General features: G+C 39.9%; 1 protein-coding gene across 4 annotated transcripts in view; it reads right to left on the reverse strand.

The window, feature by feature from the left end:
- Window positions 1-26,740, reverse strand: part of ptenb (phosphatase and tensin homolog B) — a 160,182-nt gene that overhangs the window by 45,558 nt on the left and 87,884 nt on the right. For all 4 annotated transcript variants that reach the window (XM_043712395.2, XM_087999046.1, XM_087999047.1 and 1 more), the window contains exon 3: window positions 2,395-2,439. In XM_043712395.2, coding sequence (XP_043568330.1) covers window positions 2,395-2,439 — 45 coding nt within the window. The remainder of the gene's footprint in view (window positions 1-2,394; window positions 2,440-26,740) is intronic.

A 26,740-nucleotide genomic window follows, 5' to 3' on the forward strand; every position in this document is an offset into this window, starting at 1 on the left:
TTCACTATAATTCATTTATGGCAAAGAGTGTGATGAAATCTAAAACATTTTATACTCTCAAAATCCTGTGATTCACAGAGAAAGTGCTGGAGTCTTAGAAAATAGAAAAGGCTGATAAATCTCCAGGACCTGATCTCATGAATCCCAGGACTTGGTAGGAAGTTGGGGAGGAAATTGCAGGCCCCCTTGCAGAATATTTGTATCAACTATAAATATGGGCGAGGTGATGAATGACTGGAGTGTGGCTAATGTTTAAGAAGGGATGTAAGGAGAAGCCTAGGAACTACAGACCAGAGAGTCTGACTTCGGTGATAGGTGCGTTGTTGGAAGAGATTTTGAAAGACAGGATTTATATGCATTTGGAGAGGCAAGGACTGATTAAGGATAGTCTGCATGGTTTTGTGTGAGGGAAATTGTCTCTCACAAACCTGACTGAAGTACTTGAGGAAGTAACCAAAAAGATTGATAGGGCGGTAGACATTGTTTATTTGGACTTTAGTAAAGCCTTTGATAAGGTTCTGCATGGTAGACTAATTAGTAAAGTTAGGTTACATGGGATTCAGGGTGAACTTGCCAATTAGATACAAAATTGGCCTAACAGCAGGAGATACAGTGTGACTATGGAGGGCTATTTTTCGGACTGGAGGCCTGTGACCAGCGGTGTTCGACAGGGATCGGTACTGGGTCCACTTTTCTTTTATCATGTCCATAAATGATTTAGATGAGAATTTGGAAAACATGGTTAGTAAGTTTACAAATGACACCAAGACAGGTGGAATTTAAAGTGAATAAATGTGAGGTATTGCATTGTATTAACATAAACAAAATCAAGACTTATACAATTAAAAGTAGGGCCTTGGGTAGTGTTGTAGAACAGACAGACGTAGGGTTCAGGTACATAATTCGTTGAAGTTTGCATCACATAGATGTTGCCAGGAATGGAAGGTTTGAATTATGTGGAGAAGCTCAATAGGCTGGGACTTTTTTCACTGCAGTGTTGGAGGTTTAGAGGTGACTTTACAGAGATTTATAAAAATCATGAGGTATATAGATAAGCTGAATGGCAGATGTCTTTTCCCTAGGGTGAGAGATTTCAAGTCTGGGTGACATTTTCAAGATGACAGGAGAAAGATTTAGAAAAGAAATGAGGACAATTTTTTTTTGTTTTACAGAGTGGTTCGTGCATGGAATGAAATTTCAAAGGAAGTGGTCAATGCAGGTACAGATACAACATTTAAAAGACATTTGGATAAACAATGAATTAGAAATGTTTGGAGGGATATGGGCCAAGTCAAGCAGTGGGACTAGTTCAGTTTAGGATTATGTTCAACATGGACTGGTTGGATCAATGGTCTGTTTCCATTCTGTATGACTCTATAACTAGAAGCAGTCACATAAACATGGCTAAAGACAGTCAGATGGAGTTCAGTGTTCTGCAGCAAATTACTCAGGAGAAAGTGCGGACTGCAGATGCTGGAGACCAGAGTTGAAAAATGTGGTGCTGGAAAAACACAGCAGGCCAGGCAGCATCCGAGGAGCAGGAGAATTGAAGTTTCGGGCATAAGCCCTTCTTCAGGAATGAGGCTGGTGTGCCAAGCGGGCTGAGATAAAAGGTAGGGGGGAGGGGTGCTGGGAATACACTGAGATCCTTGTAGAGGGAGGAGAAGAGCTTCTTCAAGGTAGGCATCCTTGCAAGAGGATTTGCAGTAGGTTAAGATCAACTAGGAGAAAGTGAATTACTCAGGTCCACGCTGCTCAAAGCTATTTCACCATCTAAAAAGCATAAGTCAGGAGTGCATTAGAATATGCTACATTTTTTTGAATGAACACAACTCTAACAATGCTTAAGAAGCTCACCATTTTCCAGGCCAATACAGGAAAGAATGGAATGCATCATCAACCCTGGAAATGTCATTTAAATTTGATTGGTTAAGTTGACTTCAATTTTTGTAGTTTTCATTACTGTATTAGAGGTAACAAAGGAAGTACTTCGTTTTTCCATGTAATTGGAATCAAGTTGGTCAAAACATTTCAACTCGATTGCCTCCACCACCAAAGTAACATGACAGGATGCACTGCAAAAGCTCACTAAGGTTTTTTGGCCACCCCTCCTAAACCAGTGATCCTCCCCACCCCGCCCCAGCCCACAACAACTTAAAACTCTGCATGCACTGCAGCAGATCAAGAATGCAACTCACCACCAACTTCCCAAGGACAATGAACGCTGGTCTTGCCAGAATGCCCACATCCCGTGAATGAATAAATAAAAATCACAGGCTCCCTGGTGAATATAGCATTTTTTCAAAAAGGAATATTTTTATTTGGTACAGTCATTGATTTGACTTTTACTACCAATATCTTTAATCACAAAAAGAAAACTAAAATAATACTTACAGGTTGTATATTTTGTAATGGTTTTTATGCTTTGCATCCAGAAACCTAATTTAAGACAAAAAAAACCTTTTTAGACATAGGACAGAATGGCTTGCCACTGAACATCCAGCTGTAATCTGCAGAATTACACACTTCTAAACATCAATTTATAAATCAATGGAAAATATTAATTACTTGAGTAATTTGTAAAATTTAGACCATTTATCTTGGACAAATTTAAGCCAGATTTTTTTCTTTCAGAAATTGTTAAACTGAAAAAAGACAGCTGATTAGAATCACACCTGGACCAAGACATGAGACCATAGATAATAATTATTTCATGACACAGCAAAATTTGTTAAAATTTCAATAATTTGCAATTCAAAATCAATTACATGAATCATACACATATACTGATAAACACATAGGAATGTCACCTGACATTATAATCACAAAAAAACCACTGCGGAGTCAAAAGATTGAATTTGGATCAACTGTGCTGGGATTATTTCAATGTTTTAACAAGTAATTTGAAAATAAGAAACTGGAGGAGGATTGGTTAGCAACTCTGAGATAGCGGCTGAACTATTTAATCAATGCTATTTCTCCGCTGCATATCATTAACTTGCAGTTTCCTTTGTACCAAGAAAATCTATTGTTATTTCTAGATATAGCTATAATTAATGGGTAAGAGCATTAAAATTATTTACATCAGAATTCTAAGATTCATAATGTTCTGCATTATGAAATTTTCTCATTTCAGTCCTAATTGCTGAACCATAAGCAGATTATGTCCCCTGGTTTTAGACACTCCAACTAGTAGTTGTATCCTTTCATTCAATATTACAATCTGTTATTGTTAAACTCAAAGTAGAGTCCTGAAGGTGTAAAGTATCCAAAAGTGAAGAGGTTGTTCCTCAAGCTTCCATTCAGCTTCCTTCGACTGGCATAGGAAGCCAAGGTTCGAGGTGACAGAATGGAGTGGGACAGAAACTTAATATTATTCTAGAATATGCAATTAACTGGCAATGTAGGAATATATTATGATATGAAGAGTTTAAACCCCCATAATAGTCTATTATGTTCATCATGAAATACTTTTTTGTTTGTTGCAACACACTCAATCACTATAAGGATCTCAAAAAGGCTTGAGATTGGCACCCACAATAGGCCACTTGACAAGAGAATCTTGTGGTACCGGGGGAGTGCTGCTATCATGCTTTAGGAATTACAAGCAGAAAAGTGTGGTTAATGGCTATGGATCCGCTTGGGGCTGCTGACTAGTTGTGCCTGAGAGATCAATTTTGATCTTGAGGTATAAACTTTCAAGAAATCATACCTAAATTGAGAGAAATTGACATTTGAGGGGGGGAGGGGGGGGTCAGGAACGCACTACAATTAAAGACTGCTATTAATATTTTCCAGAGAGTAGCAGCAAAAACCCACAAACAGGAATGAGATAATGACCAGATGATGTTTTGTGATGGTGATTTAGAGATGAATGCTGGACAGATTCAATGGAAAGAACACTCCTGCACTTTGAAATAATGCCTTGGGATCTTTGGCCCCACCATCTACGCAGGCAGACAAGGCTTCAGTTTAATGCCCAATTTCCAAGATAGTACCTCAGACCATGCGTCTGCACTGAAGCAGACTCTTCTTTTTAGGCTCAGCTGGTGGAATGGGACTGGAATCCATAACTCCATGATTCAGCACCATCAACTGAATCATGGGTGAAGCTCAGTTGACATTGATTTAAATGAAGCAAATATAATAAAATCAAAATACAAAGGGACTTATATTAGGCATTTGGTAAACTGGTTAGCAAGATTAGATTTAATGGAACACAGAGAGAACTAGCTATTTGGATACAGAACTGGCTCAAATGTAGAAGAGAGAGGGTGGTGGTGGAGGGTTGCCTTTCAGACTGAAGGCCTGTGACCAGTGGAGTGCCATTAGGATCGGTGCTGGGTCCGCTGCTATTCGTCATTTATATAAATGATTTGGATGGGAACATAGGAGATATAGCTAGTAAAGTTTGCAGATAACATCAAAATTGGAGGTGTAGTGGACAGCGAAGAAGGGTACCTCAGAGTACCACGGGATCTTGATCAGATGGGCCAATGGGCTGAGGAGTGGCAGATGGAGTTTAATTTAGATAAATGCGAGGTGCTGCATTTTGGAAAAGCAAATCACAGCAGGACTTATACACTTAATGGTAAGGTCCTAAGAGACTTTGGAGTGCAAGTTTTTGTTCATTGAAAGTAGAGTCACAAGTAGATAGAATAGTGAAGGCAGCACTTTGTATGCATTCCTTTATTGGTCAGAGCATTGACTATAGAAGTTGGGAGGCCATGTTGCAGCTATACAGGACATTGGTTAGGCCATTTTTGGAATATTGCCTGCAATTCTGGTCTCCTTCCTGTCAAAAGGATGTTGTGAAACTTGAAAGGGTTCAGCAAAGATTTACAAGGATGTTGCCAGGGTTGGAGGATTTGAGCTAATGGGACAGGCTGAATAGGCTGGGGCTGTTTCCCTGAAGCGTCAGAGGCTGACGGGTTTCCTTATAGAGGTTTATAAATCATGAGGGACATGGATAGGGCAAATAGATTAGGTCTTTTCCTGGGGTGGGAAGTCCAGAACTAGAGGGTTTAAGGTGAGAGGGGAAAAATTTAAAACTGACCGAAGGGGCAACTTTTTCACGCAGAGGTTGATCATTCATGGAATGAGCTGCCAGAGGAAGTGGAAGTTGGTCCAATCACAGGATTTAAAAGGCGTCTGGATGGGTATATGAGTAGGAAGGGTTTAGGAGGATATGGGCCAAATGCTGGCAAATGGAACTAGATTAAGTTAAAAATCACACAACACCAGGTTATAATCCAACAGGTTTAACTGGAAGCACACTAGCGACGCTCCTTCATCAGGTGATAGCGGAGGGCTCAATCCTAATACACAGAATTTATAGCAAAAATTTACAGTGTGATGTAACTGAAATTATACATTGAAAAATTGATTGTTAAGTCTTTAATCTGTTTGAATATCGTGAAAGTTTCACTTCTTTCATGTGTAAATCACAAAACCTTTTTTTAAAAGTTGCATTCTCAGGTTAGCTGTTAACAATGGGTGATAGCTAGACAATATGTTGAAGGTGTTAACCCCCCTGTCTAATCTAAAAAGTGAGACAACGGTGATACCACCATTAGGTGTGGGGACACCTCCTACCTTGTACGTGGCAGGTACTCATGTGACTCAGCCAATGTTGTCTATCTTATACGTTGCAGGCAAGGATGCCCTGAGGCATGGTACATTGGGGAAACTGAGCAAAGGCTACGACAACGGATGAATGGGCACTGCACAACAATCAACAGACAGGAGCGTTCCCTCCCAGGTGGGGAACACTTCAATGGTCCAGGACATTCGACCTCTGACCTTCGGGTGACCATCCTCCAAGGCGGACTTCGGAACAGGCAGCAGCAAAAAGTGGCTGAGCAGAGGATGATAGCTAAGTTTGGTAACCATAGGGAGGGCCTCAACCGGGACCTTGGGTTCATGTCACATTACAGGTGACCACCATTGCACTGCACACACACACATATATACACAGACACGCGCACACACACCCCCACACTCACACATGCACCCCCACACTCACACATGCACCCCCTTACAGACTTAAGACACTCTGCACTCACTACACACACACCTACACTTTCTCACACTCACAACCCCAAACCCAGACAGACACACACACAGACAGACAAAGACCCACATGCACACATATATTTTGTGGGGTGAATTTGTACTTGCAGAGTTACATTGGACTTTGCTCAAAAACTGCATGAATTCAAGTAAAACTCTGTTGTCTCACTTTTTAGATTAGAATCAATCTAAACATCATGGCATAGATAGAGAACACGAGGCATATTGTCTAGCTATCACCCATTGTTAACAGCTAACCTGAGAATGCAACTTTTAAAAAACGGTTTTGTGATTTACACATGAAAGAAGTGAAACTTCCATGGTATTCAAACAGATGAAAGACTTAATCAATTTTTCAATGTATAATTTCAGTTACATCACACTGTAAATTTTTGCTATAAATTCTGTGTTAGGATTGAGCCCTCCACTATCACCTGATGAAGGAGCATCGCTCCGAAAGCTAATGTGCTTCCAATTAAACCTGTTGGACTATAACCTGGTGTTGTGTGATTTTTAACTTTGTACACCCCTCCAACACTGGCATCTCCAAATCGGAACTAGATTAGGTTAGGATATCTGGTCAGCATGGACGGGTTGGACCGAAGGGTCTGTTTCCATGCTGTACATCTCTGTAACTTCTATGTGATCATGGCTTCTGTATGGCCAGTGCAGCAGAGTATCCCTTTACTCCCTTTACTAGCATAATCTATCAAAACATTCTGTCTCACCTTGTGTGATGATACTAGAAACGTCTACACTTCACAGCAAATTGCCTTGGAGGAGGGACAAAACATCTTCAAAGTCAATACAATGACAAATTCTCAACCAATGAAAAGAACAATGATGTTTAAACAATCTTGTGCCAACAGAAAAGAATTTGAAGAAATTGAAAGAGACAAAATCAGCAAATTGTGTGTGTCTGTTTGTGCAAGGGGAATTGAGTTTAAATCGTAAAATTATAATGTAGTAATTCATATACCCTAATTGCTGCTAAAGACAATTTATCAGTAATAAAATTATTTTCATGTACAGAAACTTGGTAGATGTTTGCTTTTAACCGGAGTTTGTCAAACAGGGCAGCTGGGGGGTTTAGATAGTTTGACTAGATCTTTTCAGACTTGTAAAGTCTCCAGGAACAGTTGAGCATGATTGCCCCAGTGTGTCATTACAGATGTTCATAAATTTAACATGAAACAAAACCATCCCTCAATAACGGCAACAAAGGTTTGCAGGTCATTCAACTAGAGCTTATTAATAAAATGTGACCGATGGATCTGGGTAGTTACACAAATGTGCTTTAGATGTTGGTCAGATTTCATCAAGACTCCCAATTCACAGCAAAATGAACCACAGAGTCAACAACTAGAATTATTCTATGATTGTAATTGCCTCTGTTAAGAATGAAGATAAAGCGCTATCCTAATTAAAAGGGGAGGGGAAGACAGAGTGGTATTACTGCCAGTCTAGTAATCCAGTGATCCAGGTAATGTTCTGGGACCCTGGGTTCAAATCCCACAGCAATGGTAGAATTTAAAATAAAACATTGTATTAAAAGTCTAATGATGACCATGAAAGCTTTGCTGCTTCTTGCGTAACTGATTCACTGGTGTCCTTTCAGGGGGGGAAAAACTGCCATCCTTACGTGCTATAGCCTACAAGTGACTCGAGACCCACAGCGGTGTGGGTTGACTGTGTCTTAACTGCACTCCGAAATGGACTAACAAGCCATTCATTTACATTGAGAAAGGAATTAGACCAGACAGATTACTCGGCATTGACTAAAAGATTGGAAATGACAATGGGTAAAGCAGCCATAACATGGAGTTGATAAATTGGGAGTGCTGTTTCACACACTGGTCAAACAAAAGCCTGATATAGTTATACTCACTGAATTATACCTTACACACAATGTCCTAGACAGCATCACCCTCTTCCTTTGGTATATCTTGACTAACTAGCAGGATGCACTAGAGGTGGTGGTACAATGGTGTACAGTTAGGAGTTGGCATGTAAATCTCCTGTTGATTGACACGTACCACCTTTTTTGTCAAATGAATCAGTACTCATATTTCAACACTACTTAGAGGAAACACTGAGTGTGGTAAGGGTACAGAAGGTATTTTGGTGGGTGCTTCAATGTCCACTACCAAGAGCTGCTTCACAGCACCATAACTGACCAAGCTGGTTAATTCCTAAAAGAGATAGCTGCTATTCTGGATCTGCAACAGGTGGTAAGGGAACCAAGAGGAAGATGGTCATGATTGTTAGAGGTCAGTCATCTCAGCTCCAGGACATCTCTGCAGGAGTTCCTCAGGGTGGTGTCCGAGGTCTAAACACCTTCAGCTGCTTCACCAATGACCTTGCTTCGTTTATAAGGCCTCAAGTGGGGATGTGCAATAATTACTGTACAATGTTCAGCATTATTCGTGACTCCTCAGATACTGAAGCAGTCTATGTTCAAGTGCAACAAGATCTGGACAATGGCCAGGTTTGGGCTGATAAGTAGCAAATGACATGTGCACTGCACAAGTTCCAGACAAATTGCCAACAAGAGAAAATCTAACCATCGCTTCTTGATGGCATTACTATTACTGAATCCCTCACTATCAACATCCTCAGAGTTCACCTCAAGATCACAATGCCTGTCTACCACATGAACACAAGTTGGCCATTTACCCTGTACAGCCTACCCCATCATTCAATACTACTGTGGCTGATTGAACACTTCAACTCCCTTGACACACCACATCCCCATAACCCTGTTTACTACTAGTAATAAGAAACCTATGTATATATAACTTCAATATACTCAAAAGACTGAGCCCCCCTAGCCACCTGAGATTGAGAATCCTAAGTGGCAGCCCCTCATTTTTAAACTGTGCCTCATAGTTTTAGACTTCCATCCAAGGGAAAGATCTTACTTGTCTGCTCCTGCCAGTTTCATTAATGCAAAGTCACTATAAACATGATGAGGAATTGGGGACAGTTTCTATAGCATAAACATTTAAAGCATGTATTGGTTATAACACTACTCCGGCCCTATTACTTTAAATTGCTATTTTGCAATTTTCTTATAATACGGGGTTGCAGGAGAACGGAACTACCGCGTTATAGCAGAACCGAGTATATTCTAACTTTCAATAAGATCATCTCTTATTTCATCCAGATTCCAGATATTGCAGGTACAGTTTGCCCAATCTCTCTCTAAAAGACAGTTCTGCGTCCTGAGAACAACCCTTGGGAACCTTCTTTGCACTTCATCAATGGCAAAAATATTTTCTTGTGATGAGGAGACCAAGATGGCGCACACAGTACTTCAGGTGTGGTCTAGCGAAGTTCCGATACAATTGAGGGAAGACTTCATTACTCCTGGACCCAAAACCTCTTGCAATAAAGGCTAGTGTTCCATTAACCTTCCAAATAGCTTTGCTGCGTGTTAGCCTTCCAAGGCTTTTGGATATCTGAATTTTCTAACCTCTTACAACTTAAGAGATACTTTGCACATCCACTTCCCCTGCCAAAAGTGAATATTTTTCCACAACATTTTCCATCTGCCATGCTCTTGCCCACTCACTAAGCATGTCTCAGTATTCCTGAAGCGACTTTACATGCCCTCCTCCCAACACATATGCCCACTTAGCTTTGGATCATCCACAAATTTGGAACCATTACATTTGGTCCCCACCATCAAATGATTGATATGTTAGCGAGTTTTGACAAGATATATATTGTGAACAGCTGGGTCCAAGCACTTGTCCTTACAGTATTCCATTAGTCACAGTCTGCTACCTGCCAATGCAAGAATGACCCAATTATGCAGACTCCCTATTTCTTGTCTGTTAGCCAATCAACAATTCTCTCCAGTACATTAACCTTTGTCTCAAGTGCTTCAATCTCTCTCACCAGGCTCCTGTGGGGGGACTTTATCAGATGCCTTCTGAAATTCTAAGTATACAACCTCCAATGGCTCTCCTTTATCAATTTTGGTGTTAACATCGACAAAAAAGCTCCAACAAGTTTATTGATCATTATTTTCTATTCAGAAATCGAAGTCAATTATGTCCAATTTGATCATGGATCAATCAGGTATTTATCTCATGCTTTATGATAGTTCCCTTCACTATCACTTCACCTGACGAAGGAGCAGCACTCCAAAAGCTTGTGATTTCAAATAAACATGTTGGACAAGAACCTGGTATTACAGCACTTCTGACCTTGTCCACCTGAAATCAACAACAGCACCTCCACATCATGACTATAATAATTCTAGCATTTTCCCTCATACTGATGTAAGGCTAACATGCTTATAATATGTCATTCTCTATCCTGTTCCCTTTTTAAATAGTATAGTCTTAGTTTTCTACCTTCCAGTCTGCAAGAATCATACCGAATTTATCGCATTAGTCATTATCCTACAAAATCCATCAACTAATATTAATTCTCTATAGCCACCTTTGTCATGTATTGGGGGTAAAGATCCACTTTGGTCAGGGAAGCAAGTGTACAAAGTAGTTCTTCGATCATAACCGCTTAGAAAATGCAGATACTCAAAAGGATTTTGGAAATTTCTCAACTTTCATGACCATTCACTAATCCGGTACAATTTTCTTACTAATGCTAATTCACTTCAACTCTTCATTCTACCTAGCTGTCTGGATCTCTACTTTTGGGGGATTTATTGCATATCTATCATGGAAAACAGATGAAGCAATCATTTAGTTAATCAGCCATTTCCCTATTCTCTATTACAATTCTATTACAACAAGGCACAGTGGAGACGTGATGAAAATACTCTCCACTTGCCTTGTTAAGACCAGACTCAACAACATTCAAGTAGCTTTAACAACATCCAAGACAAAGCAGCTTCCTTGATTAGCACAACCCACAAACGTACACTCCCTTCAGCATTATACATTGCAGCAGCCCTGCATATCATCCACAAGGTGCATTGCTATAATTCACCAAGGGTCCCTGCTCAGCATCTTCCTTATGACCACGACCATCTAGAAGGACAACAGATACATAGGAATGTTACCAGTTGCAAGTTCCCTGAAACCAAAGGCCATGCAAACATATTGCTGTTCCTGCAGTGTTGCTGGGTCAAAATCCTGGAACTGCCTCCTCAACACCATTGAGAGTCTACCAAATGGACTGAGTGGTTCAAGAAGGCAGCCCACCTATAAGTTGGCATGGGCAGCCAGCCAGCAATGCAAGCATAATTTTAAAAAAAATTCATCAGGGAGTCAAGTACATAAACAGTAGCACAGATGCTAAGTATATACAGGACATGGGGGCATGAACGAATGTGTGACAGTGCATATCAAAAAAAACCAAAATGGCATTCCCCAAGACATGATAAACTAGACTTCACTCCTACGCTTATTTTGTGTATTTCCAAGAAAGCAAGAAAAATGTTGAACTGGTAGATAATATGGTCATGTAACATAGAAAATATAATAAAGCTATTGTTCACAACTCAAAATATGATGTGATGAGTTATTTTCAAACAATATATTTGAATATCTTAATGCAAGAATGAACAATGACTGCACTGATTAGAGAAAAGGGATTTGCACGAAAAAGTAAAGATCAAGAAACCCCAATATATCACCAAGCAAGCAACATTAACAGTGAAATGAGAACACACACAACAGCATTTTCTTTTATCATTCGGAATTATTAGATCAAGACAACAGGTTACACATTTAGTGACTGTACCATCAAGAACACTATTTTCTAAAACTGATTTCATTATTGTAACATCTCTTATTGGACTTGCTTTGTACTGGCAAAAAAAAGTTCTAGATTGTATTCTTACAACTCTGTATCCACATTACCTTTTACAACCGACTCGAAACCAGCCATTCTCAATGGGGGCCTAACATGATTTGGAGCCCAATATCATGAAACGTGCAGAAAAGCACCAAGGTAAAGGACCACATTGGGCCTGGTAGACATTTAATGTCATATAGTCTTCTTTTAAGTTTTGTCTAGTATGTCAGAATGTTCAAGTCTTCTTGGTGTTCAATAATAAATGATTTTGTTGCATATACGTCTAGCTGTTAGTGTTGTATTCCCGTTTGAAAGGGGTCCCTGGAACCTGAGAAGAGCTCCTAGGGGGGCCATGGCCAAAAAATGGTTGAGAATCATTGCTCTAAATATATGCACTGAATATAGAGTAAGTGAAATCTGCCATTACTACCCTGTGCCTCAGTAATTTGCCTACATATTTGTTCAACATTCTTACAAATGTTTTGGGGGTCTATTGTATATGACCAATATTAATTCCCCTTTTTTGTTTTCAGTTCAACTCTCATGGTTTCATTTGCTGATCCTATTAGCAGATCATCCTCCCTCACCAATAGGTTGCACTTTTAATAGTAATAATATCATGATGTCCTTCCACTTCTTTTTGTCATCTCTTTCTCATCTGCAAACCCAGGAGTCAGAAATATTCAGCTGTTATTCCTTTTTTAAAAAAACATAATTTGTTAATAGGTATAAGTGCTTATCTTTCTTACTCAACTGACATCTTGCAATGATATATATCAAATATCAGTGACCAGCTCCTTTGCTGTTTATGTTCTAACCTTTATTTCTTCTGTCCTTCATGCTCACTTTCTAATTTTCTGTCTTACGTTTTTCAGCTTTGTTTTGTACCCTTCTAAATCTGTGCTGATATCCCCAATCCCCCCTCAAGCTAGGTTAAGTTCTCCCCTACAGCACCATCAACTTTCAGTCACACTGGTCCTGACCCTGTTGAGATGCAATTTGTATAAGCCAGCAGAGTTGTATCGTCCCAAAATCACCTGGAATTGAAAGTTCTCTCGCCCTGCTATTTCCAACATCGCTGACATCTGCATGGCACCAGGAGCAATGCAACTTCCTTGGCGGTTTTACATACTGATATTTTTCCCCTTATCTCAACTAAAAGCTGCCTCATTCCTCTTGCTTTCCATGTAATTTATTCCAATAGGGGCCACTCTTCACCCTCCCCTTTTAAGAAGAAATGCAGAGATTTAGTGAAATCCTTGCCATCAAAGGAGGCATAATTTCATCCTGAAGTCACATCTGCTGTCACATAACACCTGTTTGTTCCCTGAATAACCAAATCCTCCACTGCTATTGCTTTTTGACCTCCATCCTTCTTTCTATAAAGCTGCTGCTGGTAAATGAAATGGTAGCAGGACAGCATTGGGGACCCACCCCAATATAATGCCTATAAACACCCACATCCCCAAATATTTCCAGCATCTGTATTGTTTTCCTTTTCAATTTCTCAAAAGTACTCCCCACAGTTGATACAGGAATACAACAGATTTAGAGCACAATACTCCATGCTTTTTCTTTCAAAAGAATACTACAATAGAGTACAATGTAGGAAAATATACCATAAATTAATCACACAAATTAGGGAGACAATGATATTTCTCCTAGACTTCCTTGCCAATATATTTTGCACCATCATTTTGCAAAACGTTTCAATCCAACATTGCAAAAATGAAATCATTGACCAGATTCTTGTGATTGAAATTGGAAGTTCATATCTATTAGCCTTCTCACCGTTACTGTGCTTTCATAAATCATAGGTTTCAATATTCCATTCATTTTTCAGACAAATAATAATTTAAATTGTGGAATGCAATCCCCTAAACACCAACAAAAATCCTGACATCTCTGGTCATTAAAAAAAAAATTGAGATTTATCATCTCAAAGTAGTAGTCTTGATCTCAAGACTGCATTGTGGGTTTTTTTTTGAGATGTCAATTTCTGAGTGTTGTAACAGTGCTTTCAAATTGATATTAAACATTGAGAAGCATTGATCTATCTATCGAGGGGAATAGCATGTGGCAATCAGCAGGTTTGACGTGATGCCATGAGACATCATCAGGTCAGGAGTCCATGTTGAGAACTCCCAGCACAACTCCTCCGTAACTATCACTGTGTCGCCATCTCTATTGGGTCAGTACCTTGGAATAGTTTTCTGGGAAAATTTGTATAAGGTATGATTTTAGGAATATGAATGTGTCAGGCTTTTGAGTCAGTGTGACAGCTCTCCCAAGTTTGGCACCAGTCCCCAGATGTTAACAAGGACTGTGCAGGATGAATAAAGGCAGTGTTTGTTTTTGACTTTTACATTACATTACATTATAATGCGTGTAAATTAAACGATTTTTGTGAATTGCCAACCTTTTTTTTTAAATAAAGTGAACTTCTGTTCGCTGTCATGCGATTCTCATCCCCGGCACTAGGTGTTGCGGTGCACGGCAGAAAGGACTCCACATCGGCATCAGGTTATCAGTCGGCTTGTGCACTTACTTGTGACAAGTTATGCGAAAGGTATTGAGAAATGTTTATGTTGGTGGATTGGAAAAGCATCATGAAAATGTCTCTACAACTTGAGGATAAGAAGCTGGAAGCAATCTGTTAATTTAAAAACTTCAAGAGTTGAGATAAGAGTGAAATTTCACTGGAATTGACTAACAGTAAAAACAAGAGGTGATTACCTTGCTGGGATAATACTACAGGAACTGATAAGTAGGCAAATCACAGAAATGTGTGAGAGAAACAGGGTGAGAGTTGCAGCAGACTTCAACTTTACAAATACTAACTGGGATCGTCTTTGTATGAAAGGCAGAATTTAGACAAGGCAGAATTTTTAAAGTGCATCCTGGAGAGCTTTTTGTGCCAGTATGTAAATAGTCCTATTAGCATGAGTCTGTGAGAGACTGAATCCTTGGGAATGACGCTGGTTGAGTGGTTGAATTTTCAGTGGATGAACATTTTGGGGATAGTGAGAACAAGTAGTCTGACATGAATGAAAGTATTGGACAAAATTCTGAAGGGGAAACCTTGGAGTGCAGATTCATAGCTCCTTGAAAGTAGAGTCACAGGTAGACAGAATAGCGAAGGCGGCATTTGGTATGCTTTCCGTTATTAGTCAGAGTATAGGAGTTGGGAGGTCATGTTGCAGCTGTACAGAATGTTGGTTAGGCCGTTGTTGGAATATTATGTGCAATTCTGGTCTCCTTCCTATTGGAAACATGTTATGAAACTTGAAAGGGTTCAGAAAAGATTTACAAGGATGTTGCCAGAGTTGGAGGATTTGAGCTATAGGGTGAGGTTGAATAGGTTAGGGCTGTTTTCCCTGCAGCCTCGGAGGCTGAAGGGTGACCTTGTAGAGGTTTATAAAATCAGGAAAGACATGGATAGGGTAAATAGATAAAGTCTTTTTCCAGGGGTGAGGGAATCCAGAACCAGAGGACTTGGGTTTAGGGTGAGAGGGGAAAGATATAAAAAAGAGACCTAAGTGGCAGAGCATGGTGTGTGTATGGAGTGAGCTGCCAGAGGAAGTGGTGGAGGCTAGTACAATTGCAACATTTAAAAGGCATCTGGATGGGTATATGAATAGGAAGGGTAATGGGCCGGGTGCTGGCAAGTGGGACTAGATATGGTTAGGATATCTGATCGGCATGGACGAGTTGGACGGAAGGGTCTGTTTCCGTGCTGTACATCTCTATGGCTCTATGACTATGACGCAGTGTTGAAGAACAGTTTGAAACTTGGCTTTGTTGTTTATATGAAGCACTTCTTTCTCTCTTGTTTTTAAAAAATATATTTATAGACGTTAAAGAATATCTACAGACTCATGTGAATCTGTTTCAGTGACTAATCACTATGCAAAAAAAAACCACCTGTACAGGGGCTTGGACATTGTCAGCGTGGTCAGAGTCAGGAAACTCTGCACAAGGTGGGTGGCACATTGTTACTTTCTGTGCATGTGTGGAGATGTCCAGAGGGGGTGAGTAGGTTGTGCAGAAGAGATTCTGGGTTAGTCAGGGTCAAATGTTAGCGAGGATGAGAGTGAATGGGGATGATGATGCAGGAAATGGTGGGCACAACAGCAACATTTTGAGAGTGAGTGTATGGTGGCACTTTCACTGGCAGAGTAGAGATGGTCATGATCTTCTTCCTACATTCTGTGCATTCCTTCAGATGGTTGAGATTGCACTGGCCTGGATGGTAACCCTGGTCCAGGTTGGAGTGGTTCCAGTAGAGTAACATCTCTGTTGGCCTGGAAGAAAAGGATGTCCTGCCTCTGCATCACCCCATCCCCAACAGCAGCACCTCCATGCCCCTGCCCACAAAGAGAGGCAGAGATTTTCCATTGTCTGACACATCAAGGACCAATGTCAGGAACCATGTAGGGAGTTTCGAGCTGACAGCTCTTGTCTGGGTGCACAATATCTTTTTAAAGCTGGTGCTGCACCACAGATGTTGGACAATTCTGGGATTTCCAGGAAGTGGTGAGTTGTTTTGGAAATGGCACAGGGAAAGATGGCGCTAGAATATGTGAAAGGGGCACCAAACGATGGGTAGGTAATAAACCAGGCAGGTTTTGTAAAATAAAATGAAAGATGTCCCCTAGCATCATGATGTAAAACCTTCCAAGAAACTTGACAAACCTGACACTTAGCTAAAGAAATTAAGATTCAGCCCTTGATCTATCAAGGCAGGTTTCATTCTCGGATCTGACTTGAGCAGTGTTACCATTGGATGGGATCAGACAACTGGCTAGAATGTAGTGCAGCCAGCTCAGATAGATGCCAATCGAGTGAAATCAATTGAAAATTCTGACGAGTTGCATGATACAATACCATACAACAGGTCAAAATTTATTTTGACTGTGCTATCGTTTGTGTTAAGCTAACTATTATTTTTGTTTCAATTTTTAGTGATATTTTTGGTGATTTGCCCCTAACCCTGTTTTTCCATAGGCCCCATTATTTCTATTGCATGATTTTCTATCACACAATGTCGCATAGGAACGCAACAATGGCATTATCAGAGAACTACCTGTATCTTAAATTGATGCCAGCTGGGCCAGGCAGTATCTTTTTGTTTGAGACTTCCCAGTGGTTGATAAAACCGAATGCCTTGCTAAGGCAGAAGCCCAGAGTGTAGTGCCTTGGCCAAAAGTGGAGAATTAAGCAGTCGCCAAGAGCCCGAAAATTAGAATATAGGTACAGTCAGTTCTGCTAGAACTTGATAGTTCAGTTCTCATGCAATCCTGTGTTATAAGAAAATCGTGTAATAGCAGCACCATTTAAATAATGGGGCCGAAATCATGTTATAACTAGTACACACTTTAAAAGTTCACACTTTAGAAACAGTGTCTCAGTTTGTCAATCGCACTATAGTGAATTCACATTAATGAAACACGCATATAAAACAACAACCTGTAACTTGGAAGATTGTACTGATGCAGAAAATGATAACAATGAGGAAAGGTGAGACCATGGAGGAACTTGAAAACAATTGTGAGAATTTTAAAACTCGAAAGTTATTTTAGGCAAAGGCAAAGCAATGGGATATGACAACATCAAAATAAAATTTTAGAAACAACTTGGGCCTAGGGCACACATCTGGCTGACTCAGTTCTACTCAAGAATCATCAGCACAAACCTATGGGATAAGAAATCAACCAGTGCCATTCCAAAACCTGGAAAAAATCTTATATCAGCAGCCAGATACTGTTTAATTTCACAACTGTGTGTTTTAACATTTTTGAATGCCTTTTCCCACAATGCATTTCTCCTGTAGTAGAGGCTATCCTCAATGTCAACTAAGCTAGTTCTTAGGGATGTGACATTTAATTAAGTTCTGACATTCACCTCCTTATTTAACAAAAACAAGAAGCTTCGAGAGGAGGGGAATTTACAGGTGACAATGTTCCCAAGAATCTGCTGCCCTTGTCCCTTGAGATGAAAGTGGGTTGTAGGCTAGGCAGTGGGGTGTTTAAGGATCTTGGGTGAATTTCAGCAGTACATCTTGTGGATAGTATACACAGCTGCTACTAAGTAATTAATACATAATAATGAATTAAGTGAAGTTCTTAACTGTACTCTTCCACTGTAATAATATTTCCTGATTTAAACTACTTGGCTAATCGAAAGAAACATGCAAGAGACAGCCACCCGTTTCTGTGACATCACTCTTCAGCTCTGATGGATAAAAATAGGTTAAAGGCACTTGATCAGTTTTCAATCTCCCACATGTTGCAGTTCTTCTCACTCAGATTTCTGCCTTCCTTTTTCATCCGTAGCAAGTCTAGTCCCCATCACATCATATGGGCATGTTAATCGCAAACTATTTATCACATGCAATGACCAATGGAGTGCCAGGTTACTGCATTAGGACTTAAGTATGGTACCTTAGACAGACTGGCTTTAGAGTTATTGATTTGTTTATTCTAGTACATTTGCAGAATGAAATGGCTGAAGACTGGGATTTAGGGATTGTTTTTATATATTGTGAATTTTGTTTTAATTAGTACATTTAACGATGGGACTTTCTAATATTAAAAATCCCATCATTAAGTGTACTAATTAAGACAAAATTCACAACTGATGCAAGTCAAACAGCCAAGAATGAATTGCCCAGATTATATGAAGGCGAAAGAATAAAATTATATCTTTTTAAAAGAAAACATGCACAAAGTACTGAAGCATTTAAGGAAATATTTTCCTGATCCACATCTACTTTCAATATATGTGCAACCCTTTAAGGATTTCAATTTAAAAAAAACTGATTTTCACATGCTTTCTCATGACATCCAACTCTAGTTTCCGTACTACCTCTCCTGACTTCTCCACTGAGGCCAAGTTATAACTCTGGAGGCAAAGGACATAAAAGTTAGGACTATGAAAGAAACAAAATCTATAGCAGATACTGAGCAGTACAAAAAGTGCAGGGGAGGATCTTAGAAAGAAAATTGGGAAAGCTTCCCTCCATCATAAGGTCAGAATGGGAATGTGCATTCATTGGTGAACAATCTTCAGCATCATTCACAACTCCTCAGATACCGAAGCAGTCCATATTAAAATGAACAAGGTCTGTACAATATCCAGGCTGACAAATGGCAAGTAACATGTGAGCTGCACAAATGCCAGCTCCACTGAGACAATCTGACCATTGCCCCATGGCATTCAATAGCGTTACCATCATTGAATTTTCTATCATCAACATCCTGAGGGTTACCATTGATCAGAAACTTGCCACATAAACACAGGTGGCTTCAAGAGCAGGTCAGAGCCGAGGGATACTGTGGTGAGTAACTCATTTCCTGCCCACCTACATGGACTACTCACCACTCACCTGGATGACTGCAACTCCAGCAACACTCAAGAAGCTTGACACCATCCAGGACAAAGCATTTCGCATGATTGGCACCACAATCACAGGCATCCACTCCTTTCACCACCAATGCTCAGTAGTGCAGACTGCAGCTATCTACCAGATGCAAAGCAGAAATTCACCAAAGACACTTAAACAGGACTTCCAAATTTCCAGGAAAACCACTACCTGCAAATCCCCCTCAAAAGCACTCACTATGTCGGAAACATAAGTGCACTGTGGGTTGACCTCCAGCACATGGACTGCAACAATTCAAGAAGACAGCTCATCACCACCTTCTCAAGAGCTACTAGGGATGGGCAATAAAATGGTCAACCAGTGATGCCCATCTCCAACAAGTGAATAAGAAGAACTGAAAAATTAGAGATGAAAAGAAGTGCTGGAGAAGCTCAGCAGATCTGGTCGCGTCTGCGGAGAAACAAACAGAAAACGCTGAATCTAATATGACCTTCTTCAGAATTATGGGCGGATTTGTGATGGGTTTTAAGATATTGAAAAAAGTGGGACGAGCAATTAGAACAGAAGGAAAAGTCAGGAAAAGGATAAGGGTGAGGGAGATTAGAGATCAAAGGCATAGAACAAAAGGTAAGGGGAGTGGTAATAGTTGTAGAGATTGGATATCGCATAGACTCAGGAGTAGATATTAATGCCAGTATACAGGTCAGCTCTAATTGAAAGCAAAACATGAAACCATGAATATAAACACTATGGAAAGAAAAAAATAATTATATCAAATTGGAGCACAGAGTTCAAAGTCTGAAGCTGTTGAACTCAATATCAAGTCCAGAAGTGTTAAAGCAGAAAATGAGATCCTGTTCTTTCAGTGTTTATTAGGATTTACTGCAACACTGCAGTAAGCCTTTCTCATAAGTATAAGCATGAGAACTGAAATGACAACCAACTGGAGAACTGGGGTTATGCTTCAAGACTGAACAGAGGTTTTGCACAAAGCAAGCTTTAGTCACCCGAATATTGAAGAGACCGCATTGCATGCAGCAAATACAACAGACTAGACTCAACAAGTACAAGGTGCTGTTCACGACTTTGTACCCAGCAACTCAGATAACAAATTCTTGGGAGTTAATACCTTGCGTGACTCAATTTTAACTTCCAATTTAATTTTAAAAAATCATTCTGAACAGAGACAAAAAAATCATATTCTACTTTTTGCATCAATTTTACTGATATCACGGGTAAACACTAACTCCCAGGGTATAAATCTATGACCCCTCACCTACAAGTGCAACCAAATGCACAGGCCTAAGTTACTCCCTGCATGCAATTGCAAAAGAAGCAAATCCCAGTATAGCACAGGTTAGTTAGTTTACAGTTAGTTGAATGTTCAACTCTAGATAATCACTTTAATCACAAATATCAAAAGGCTGACAAAAATGGTGACTGAGTTTACGAGTTACAATCAGCACATTATACAATGAAATTTTAACTGAAAAATCTCAATAATTCTCCACTCAACATAAGTGAAAGTAAGTTACTTTATATTCAGGAATAAAATTGGAAATTAACTGATCTCTGCACGTTTCTAAGTTACGATATCTTCACCACTTTTAATTCCATTGTGCTCTCTGATAATTTTACCCTTCTACTTTGTCATCTGCAAGGCTTATTTACTCCTGTTTTTCAGATGATAGAAGACAAGGGTTAGGTTTCCAGATAGTTGCCCCGAAATTTAAATTAGTCTTGAGAATATATTTATTTGGTAGATAAATGTCCAAATGTTAAAATAAGCTAGACTGCAGTTAACAACAGTGGCAATAATTATCAATCACAAGGAGTTATCATAACACATCCATTCTCCAATTTATGAAAGGTATTAAATTTTGGTGTTTTTTTTTAGAAACTCAAGGCGAAAGAGGCTTTCTAAAAAATATTTAAGGATGCCAGAGATGTTCACGAATTCACTTTGCCAGATGCACTCAACAAGGATTAGCTGAGAAATAGATAAATTAAAAATTTCCCCCAAGTGAAATTGTTGGTCAGAATCTGGTCACAAACTGGATGCCACCAAGAAATAGGAAACAGGAAAATTAGAGTAAAAGTGGGCCATTTAGCTGTTTGGGACCTTCCCCAGCATGCAATATAATCATGGCTGATGATCCAACTCAGTATTCCACTTTCATCCCACACCCTATTAATCCTTTTAGCACCAAGATCTATATCTAACTCATCCTTGAAAATATTCAATAATTTTGGCCTCAACTACTTTCTCTATTCATAGAATTCCACAGGCTCATCACTCTCTGGGTGAAGAAATTTCTTGTCATTTCAGTTCTAAATGGCCTAACTATATTCTAAACTGTGATCCATAGCTCTCACCTCTGTGGTCATAAGGAACATCCTTCCTGTGTTTACCTATATAGTCAGAGTTTTTCAGATTTTTATAAGGTCCTGCCTGATTCTTCTAAACCCTACTGAATACAGACCTAACCAAATAAAACGTCTCCATGTCAATTCTGCCATCCCAGAAATCGGTCTGGTAAACATTTGTTGCACTCTCTCCATAGCCAGAATATCATTCCTCAGATAAAGGATACCAAAACTACACACACTACTCCAGGTGAGGTCCCACCAAGACCCCATACTTGAATTCTCTCGCTATCAAGGTCAATATACCATTTGCCTTCTATACTGCCTGCGGTACCTGCATGTTTACTTTCAGCAACTATCGTAGAGGGGCACGCAGGTCTTGTTGCACCTCCACAGACCCCAATCTATTGCCATTCAGATGAAAATTCGCCTTGCTGCTTTTGCTCACCACATTGTACTTCATCGGTTATGCATTTGTCCACTCATTCAACTTGTCCAATTAACAATGAAGCATCTATGAATTCTATTTGCAGTTCACTCTTCCACCCAGCTTTGAGCCATCTACAAGCTTGGAGATATTACGTTTAGTTGCCTCAACTAAATTATTCATATATATTTGAATAGCTGTAGTCCAACACTGATCCCCACCATATCCACTAGTTACTGGTTGCAACATGGAAAAAGACATATTAATTCCTATTTTGTTTCCTGTCTGCCAACCAGTTCTCTATCCACGTCAATAAATCACCCTCAATCTCATGCACTTCTGTTTCACATGCTAATGTTATGTGGACCTTACTTAAAAGTCAAAGTAAACTGTGCTCAGAGGTTCCTCATCAACTTTACTAGTAATATCCTAAAAACGTTTCAGTAGGTTTATCAATACTGGCTCTGTGCAATCCAGTCACTGTTTTCCAATTGCTCTGCTATTAAATATTTTACAGTGGAATCTAGCATTTTCAGGGGACACTTCCCCAAGTACTTCTAGGGTGCAGACTATCCGCTCTGGGCCTTTAATCCCATCAATTTCCTCAATGCCATTTTCTCACTAGTACTGATTTCCTTCAGTTTCAGTTTCTCCACCTCACTTGATTGTGTTTTCTCACATTTTTGGAACATTATTTGTGAGCTTTTGGAAAGCAGTACATATGGAATTGATCTGCCAACTCTTCATTCCCTCTTATAAACTCACCCTGTATCTAAATGTGAAGGACCTAGATGTGATTTCACTAAATTATTTCTTTTTCACATATCTATAGAACGTTTTACAAACAGTTGTGTGTTTACTGCAAGCTTATTCTCATAGTTTATTTTTCTCCTCTTAATCATGCCCTTTGTTCTCTTTGCTGAAATCTCAACTGCTCCCAATCCTCAGATCTGCTGCTGTTTGAGCCAATTTGTATGTCCCATTCATGGATCAAATATTATCCCTAATCTCCCTCGTCAGCCATAGTGGGTTTCCCTTTCCCGTTTCGTTTTATTGGATGCAAAAGATGTGAACAGGATCCTTAAAGAGTATTTGATCTCTGCCTTCACATGGTGCCGACTTTCTCATTAAACAGGACGTGAAGTATTATATAAAATAAGCATAACACGAAGAGAAGAACTGGAGGGTCTGAATTCCTGAAAAAAGTGGATAAATCACCAGGGCCAGGTTAATTGAATTTTGCTAAAGGAAGTCAAGAAGGAAACAGCAGATGCTATTTTACAATCCTTGCTAGATACAGGTGAGGTAGCAAAGGATGGGAGTCTACAAATCATCATTCAAAATGGATGCAAGGGAGAGGCCAAATAATTTTCAGTTGGTCAGCCTGACTCTGGTGATGGGCAAATTATGAGAATAAAGACTGAAAGACAGGATTAGCTGTTACTCAGAAAGGTACAATTGGTTAAAGATAGCCAGTGTGGTTTTGTTTTGTGAAGATCATGCCTTAATAACCTAATCGTTTTTTTTTCAGGAAGTAGCAAGGATGATAAGGTGCAGATAGAACAGTGGATGGTCTCTGCATGGACTTTAGTAAAGGATATGACAAAGATCCGTTTAGCAAACTTAACAAAAAAAAAAGCCTATGTGCTCAAAGAAAACGTGATGAGTTGAGTTCAGAATTCATTCAGTGATAGAAACAGAGGACTTCATTGGCCCCCTTCATATTGCAAATTCAAACAAACAATGTTAATCTCTACCAAAGTTTTATTGAGATATGTCTCTTGATTAAAATTAAATATATAAACTATAAGTATTAAGTTAGCCTGGAGCAGTTTTTTACACAAGAATAAGATGGTGCTATTTTCTATGCCTGCAGATTAAGAGAAGTAAAAAAAAGGCCCGTAGTAGTGTGATATGTTCTTCTTGTCGGATGTGGGAGTTTAGGGAGACTTTATGTTTTACTGAGGATTATATCTGCAATAAATGCCGTTGGTTACAAATCCTATCAGATCGAATGGATGGACTGGAGCGACAGTTCGAGGCAATGAGGAATATACAACAGCTAGGTGGTGTGATGGTTGGCAGTTATACGAAGGGAGAAAAGTCACACATACAGTCACATAGATGGGTTAACTCCAGCAAAGATAAGAGAGGTAGGCAGGTAGTACAGGACTCTTCTGTGGCTATCCCCATTTCAAACAGGTATGCTGCTTTGGAAAACTTGGGGAGTGATGGATTGTCAGGGGCATGTTAGCATGAACAGCCAAGTTTCTGGTATCAAGACTGGCTCAAATGCAATGAGGAGTACGTCGGGTTCCAAGAAATAGATTGTGTTAGGTGAATCTCTAGTCCAAGGCACAGACAGACGTTTCTGTGGCCAGCAGCAAAAAATCAGAATGGTGTGTTGCCTCCCTGGTGCCAGGATCAATGATGTCTCAGAGAGTGTGGAGCATTGTCTCAAGGGGGAGACGGACCAGCAGGTGGTCATTGTACACATTGGAACCAACGATATATGAAGGGAAAAGGATGAGATTCTGAAAGAGAGAATATAGAGAATTAAGCAGGAATTTAAAAAGGAGGTCCTCGAGACTAGTAATATCTGGATTACTCCCAGTGCTACGAGCTAGTGAGGGTAGGAATAGGATAGAGCAGATGAATGCATTGCTGAGGAGCTGGTGTGTGGGCGAAGGATTCACACTTTTGGATCATTAGAATCTCTTCTGGGATAGAAATGACCTGTACAAGAAGCACAGATTGCACCTAAATTGGAAGAGATCTAATATACTGGCAGGGAGATTTGCTAGAGCTGCTCGGGAGGTTTTAAACTAGCAAGATGGGGAGGGGGAACCAGGTAGGTAGTGAGGAAAGAGATCAATCAGTTGGCACAGTTGAGAGAAGAAGTGAGCCAAACAGTCAGGACAGGCAGGGACAAAGCAAAGAACAAGGTAGGACTGATAAATTAAACTGCATTTATTTCAATGCAAGGGGTCCAACAGGGAAGGCAGATGAACTCTGGGCATGGTTAGGAATGTGGGACTGGGATATCCAAGGTCTCTTTGTTCAGCGAAGATTGGCTTTCCCAAAATGCAGCACCTCACATTTATCTAAATTAGACTCCATTTGTAACTCCTCAGCCCATTGGCCCATCTGATTAAGATCCCGTTGTAAGCTGAGGTAACCTTCTTTACTGTCCACTACACCTCCAATTTTGGTGTCATCTGCAAACTTACTAACTACACCTCTTATGCTCACATCCAAATAACATATATAAATGACGATTAGTGTACCCCAGCAACAATGTTTGTGCCACACCACTGGTGACTGGCCTCCAATCTAAAAAGCCACCCTCCATCACCACCCTGTCTTCTACCTTCGAGTCAGTTCTGTGTATAAATGGCTAGTTCCCCCTGTATTCCATGAGATTTAAACTTGCTAACCAGTCTCCCATGGGGAACCTTGTCGATTACAGAAACATGGTTGAGGGCTGGACAGGACTGGGAGCTTAATGCTCCAAGAAACAAATGTTTCAGAAAGGATAGAAAGGGAGGTAAAAGAGGAGGGGTAGTGGCATTTTTGATAAAGAATAGTGTTACAGCTGTACTTAGGGACGATATTCCCGGAAATACATCCAGGGAGATTATTTGGATGGAACTGAGAAATAAGAGAGGGATGATCACCTTATTGGGATTGTATTAAAAACCCCCTAATAGTCTACAGAAAATTGAGAAACAAATTTTGAGGAGAGCTGAGTTATCTGTAAGAATAATAGGGGGGTTATGGTAGAGCATTTTAACTTTCCAAACACAGGTTGGGAATGCCAGTGTTAAGGGTTTGGATGGAGACGAATTTGTTAAGTGAGTACAAGAAAATTTTCCGATTCAGTATATCGATGTACCTACTAGAGAAGGTGCAAAACCTTTCCTACTCTTGGAGTGACTGAGGTGTCAGTGGGGGAGCACTTTGGGGCCAGTGACCATAATTCTATTAGTTTTAAAATAGTGATGGAAAAGGATAGACCAGATTTAAAAGTTGAAGTTCTAAATTGGAGGAAGGTTAATTTTGACAGTATTAGGCATGAACTTTCAAAAGCTGATTGGAGACAGATGTTCACAGGTAACGGGAGGGCTAGAAAATGGGAAGCCTTCAGAAATGAGAAAACTAGAGAATGTAGAGAAAGTATATTCCTGTTAGGGTGAAAGCAAAGGCTGGTAGGTGTAAGGAATGCTGGATGACTAAAGAAATTGGTTAAGAAAAAGCAGGAAGCATATGTCAGGTGTAGACAGGATAGATCGAGTGAATCCTTAGAAGAGAATAAAGGCAGTAGGAGTATACTTTAGAGGGAAATTAGGAGGACAAAAACGGGACATGAAATAACTTTGGCAAATAGAGTTAAGGAGAATCCAAAGGGTTTTTACAAATACATTAAGGACAAAAGGGTAACTAGGGAGAGAATAGGGCCCCTCAAAGATCAGTTTGGCAGCCTAAGTGTGGAACCGCAGGAGATGCGGGAGATACTAAATGACTATTTTGCATCAGTGTTTACTATGGCGAAGGACATGGAACATACAAAATGTGGGGAAATAGATGGTGACATCTTGAAAAATGTCCATATTACAAAGGTGGAGGTGCTGGATGTCTTGAAATGCATAAAAGTGCTAAATCACAGGATCCGATCAGGTATACCCTTGAACTCTGTGGGAAGCTAGGGAAGTGATTGC

The sequence above is a fragment of the Chiloscyllium plagiosum genome, unplaced genomic scaffold, assembly GCF_037043375.1.
Source record: "Chiloscyllium plagiosum isolate Xiang-an unplaced genomic scaffold, Cpla_swu_hap1 HiC_scaffold_22, whole genome shotgun sequence".
Classification (NCBI taxonomy): Eukaryota; Metazoa; Chordata; class Chondrichthyes; order Orectolobiformes; family Hemiscylliidae; genus Chiloscyllium; species Chiloscyllium plagiosum.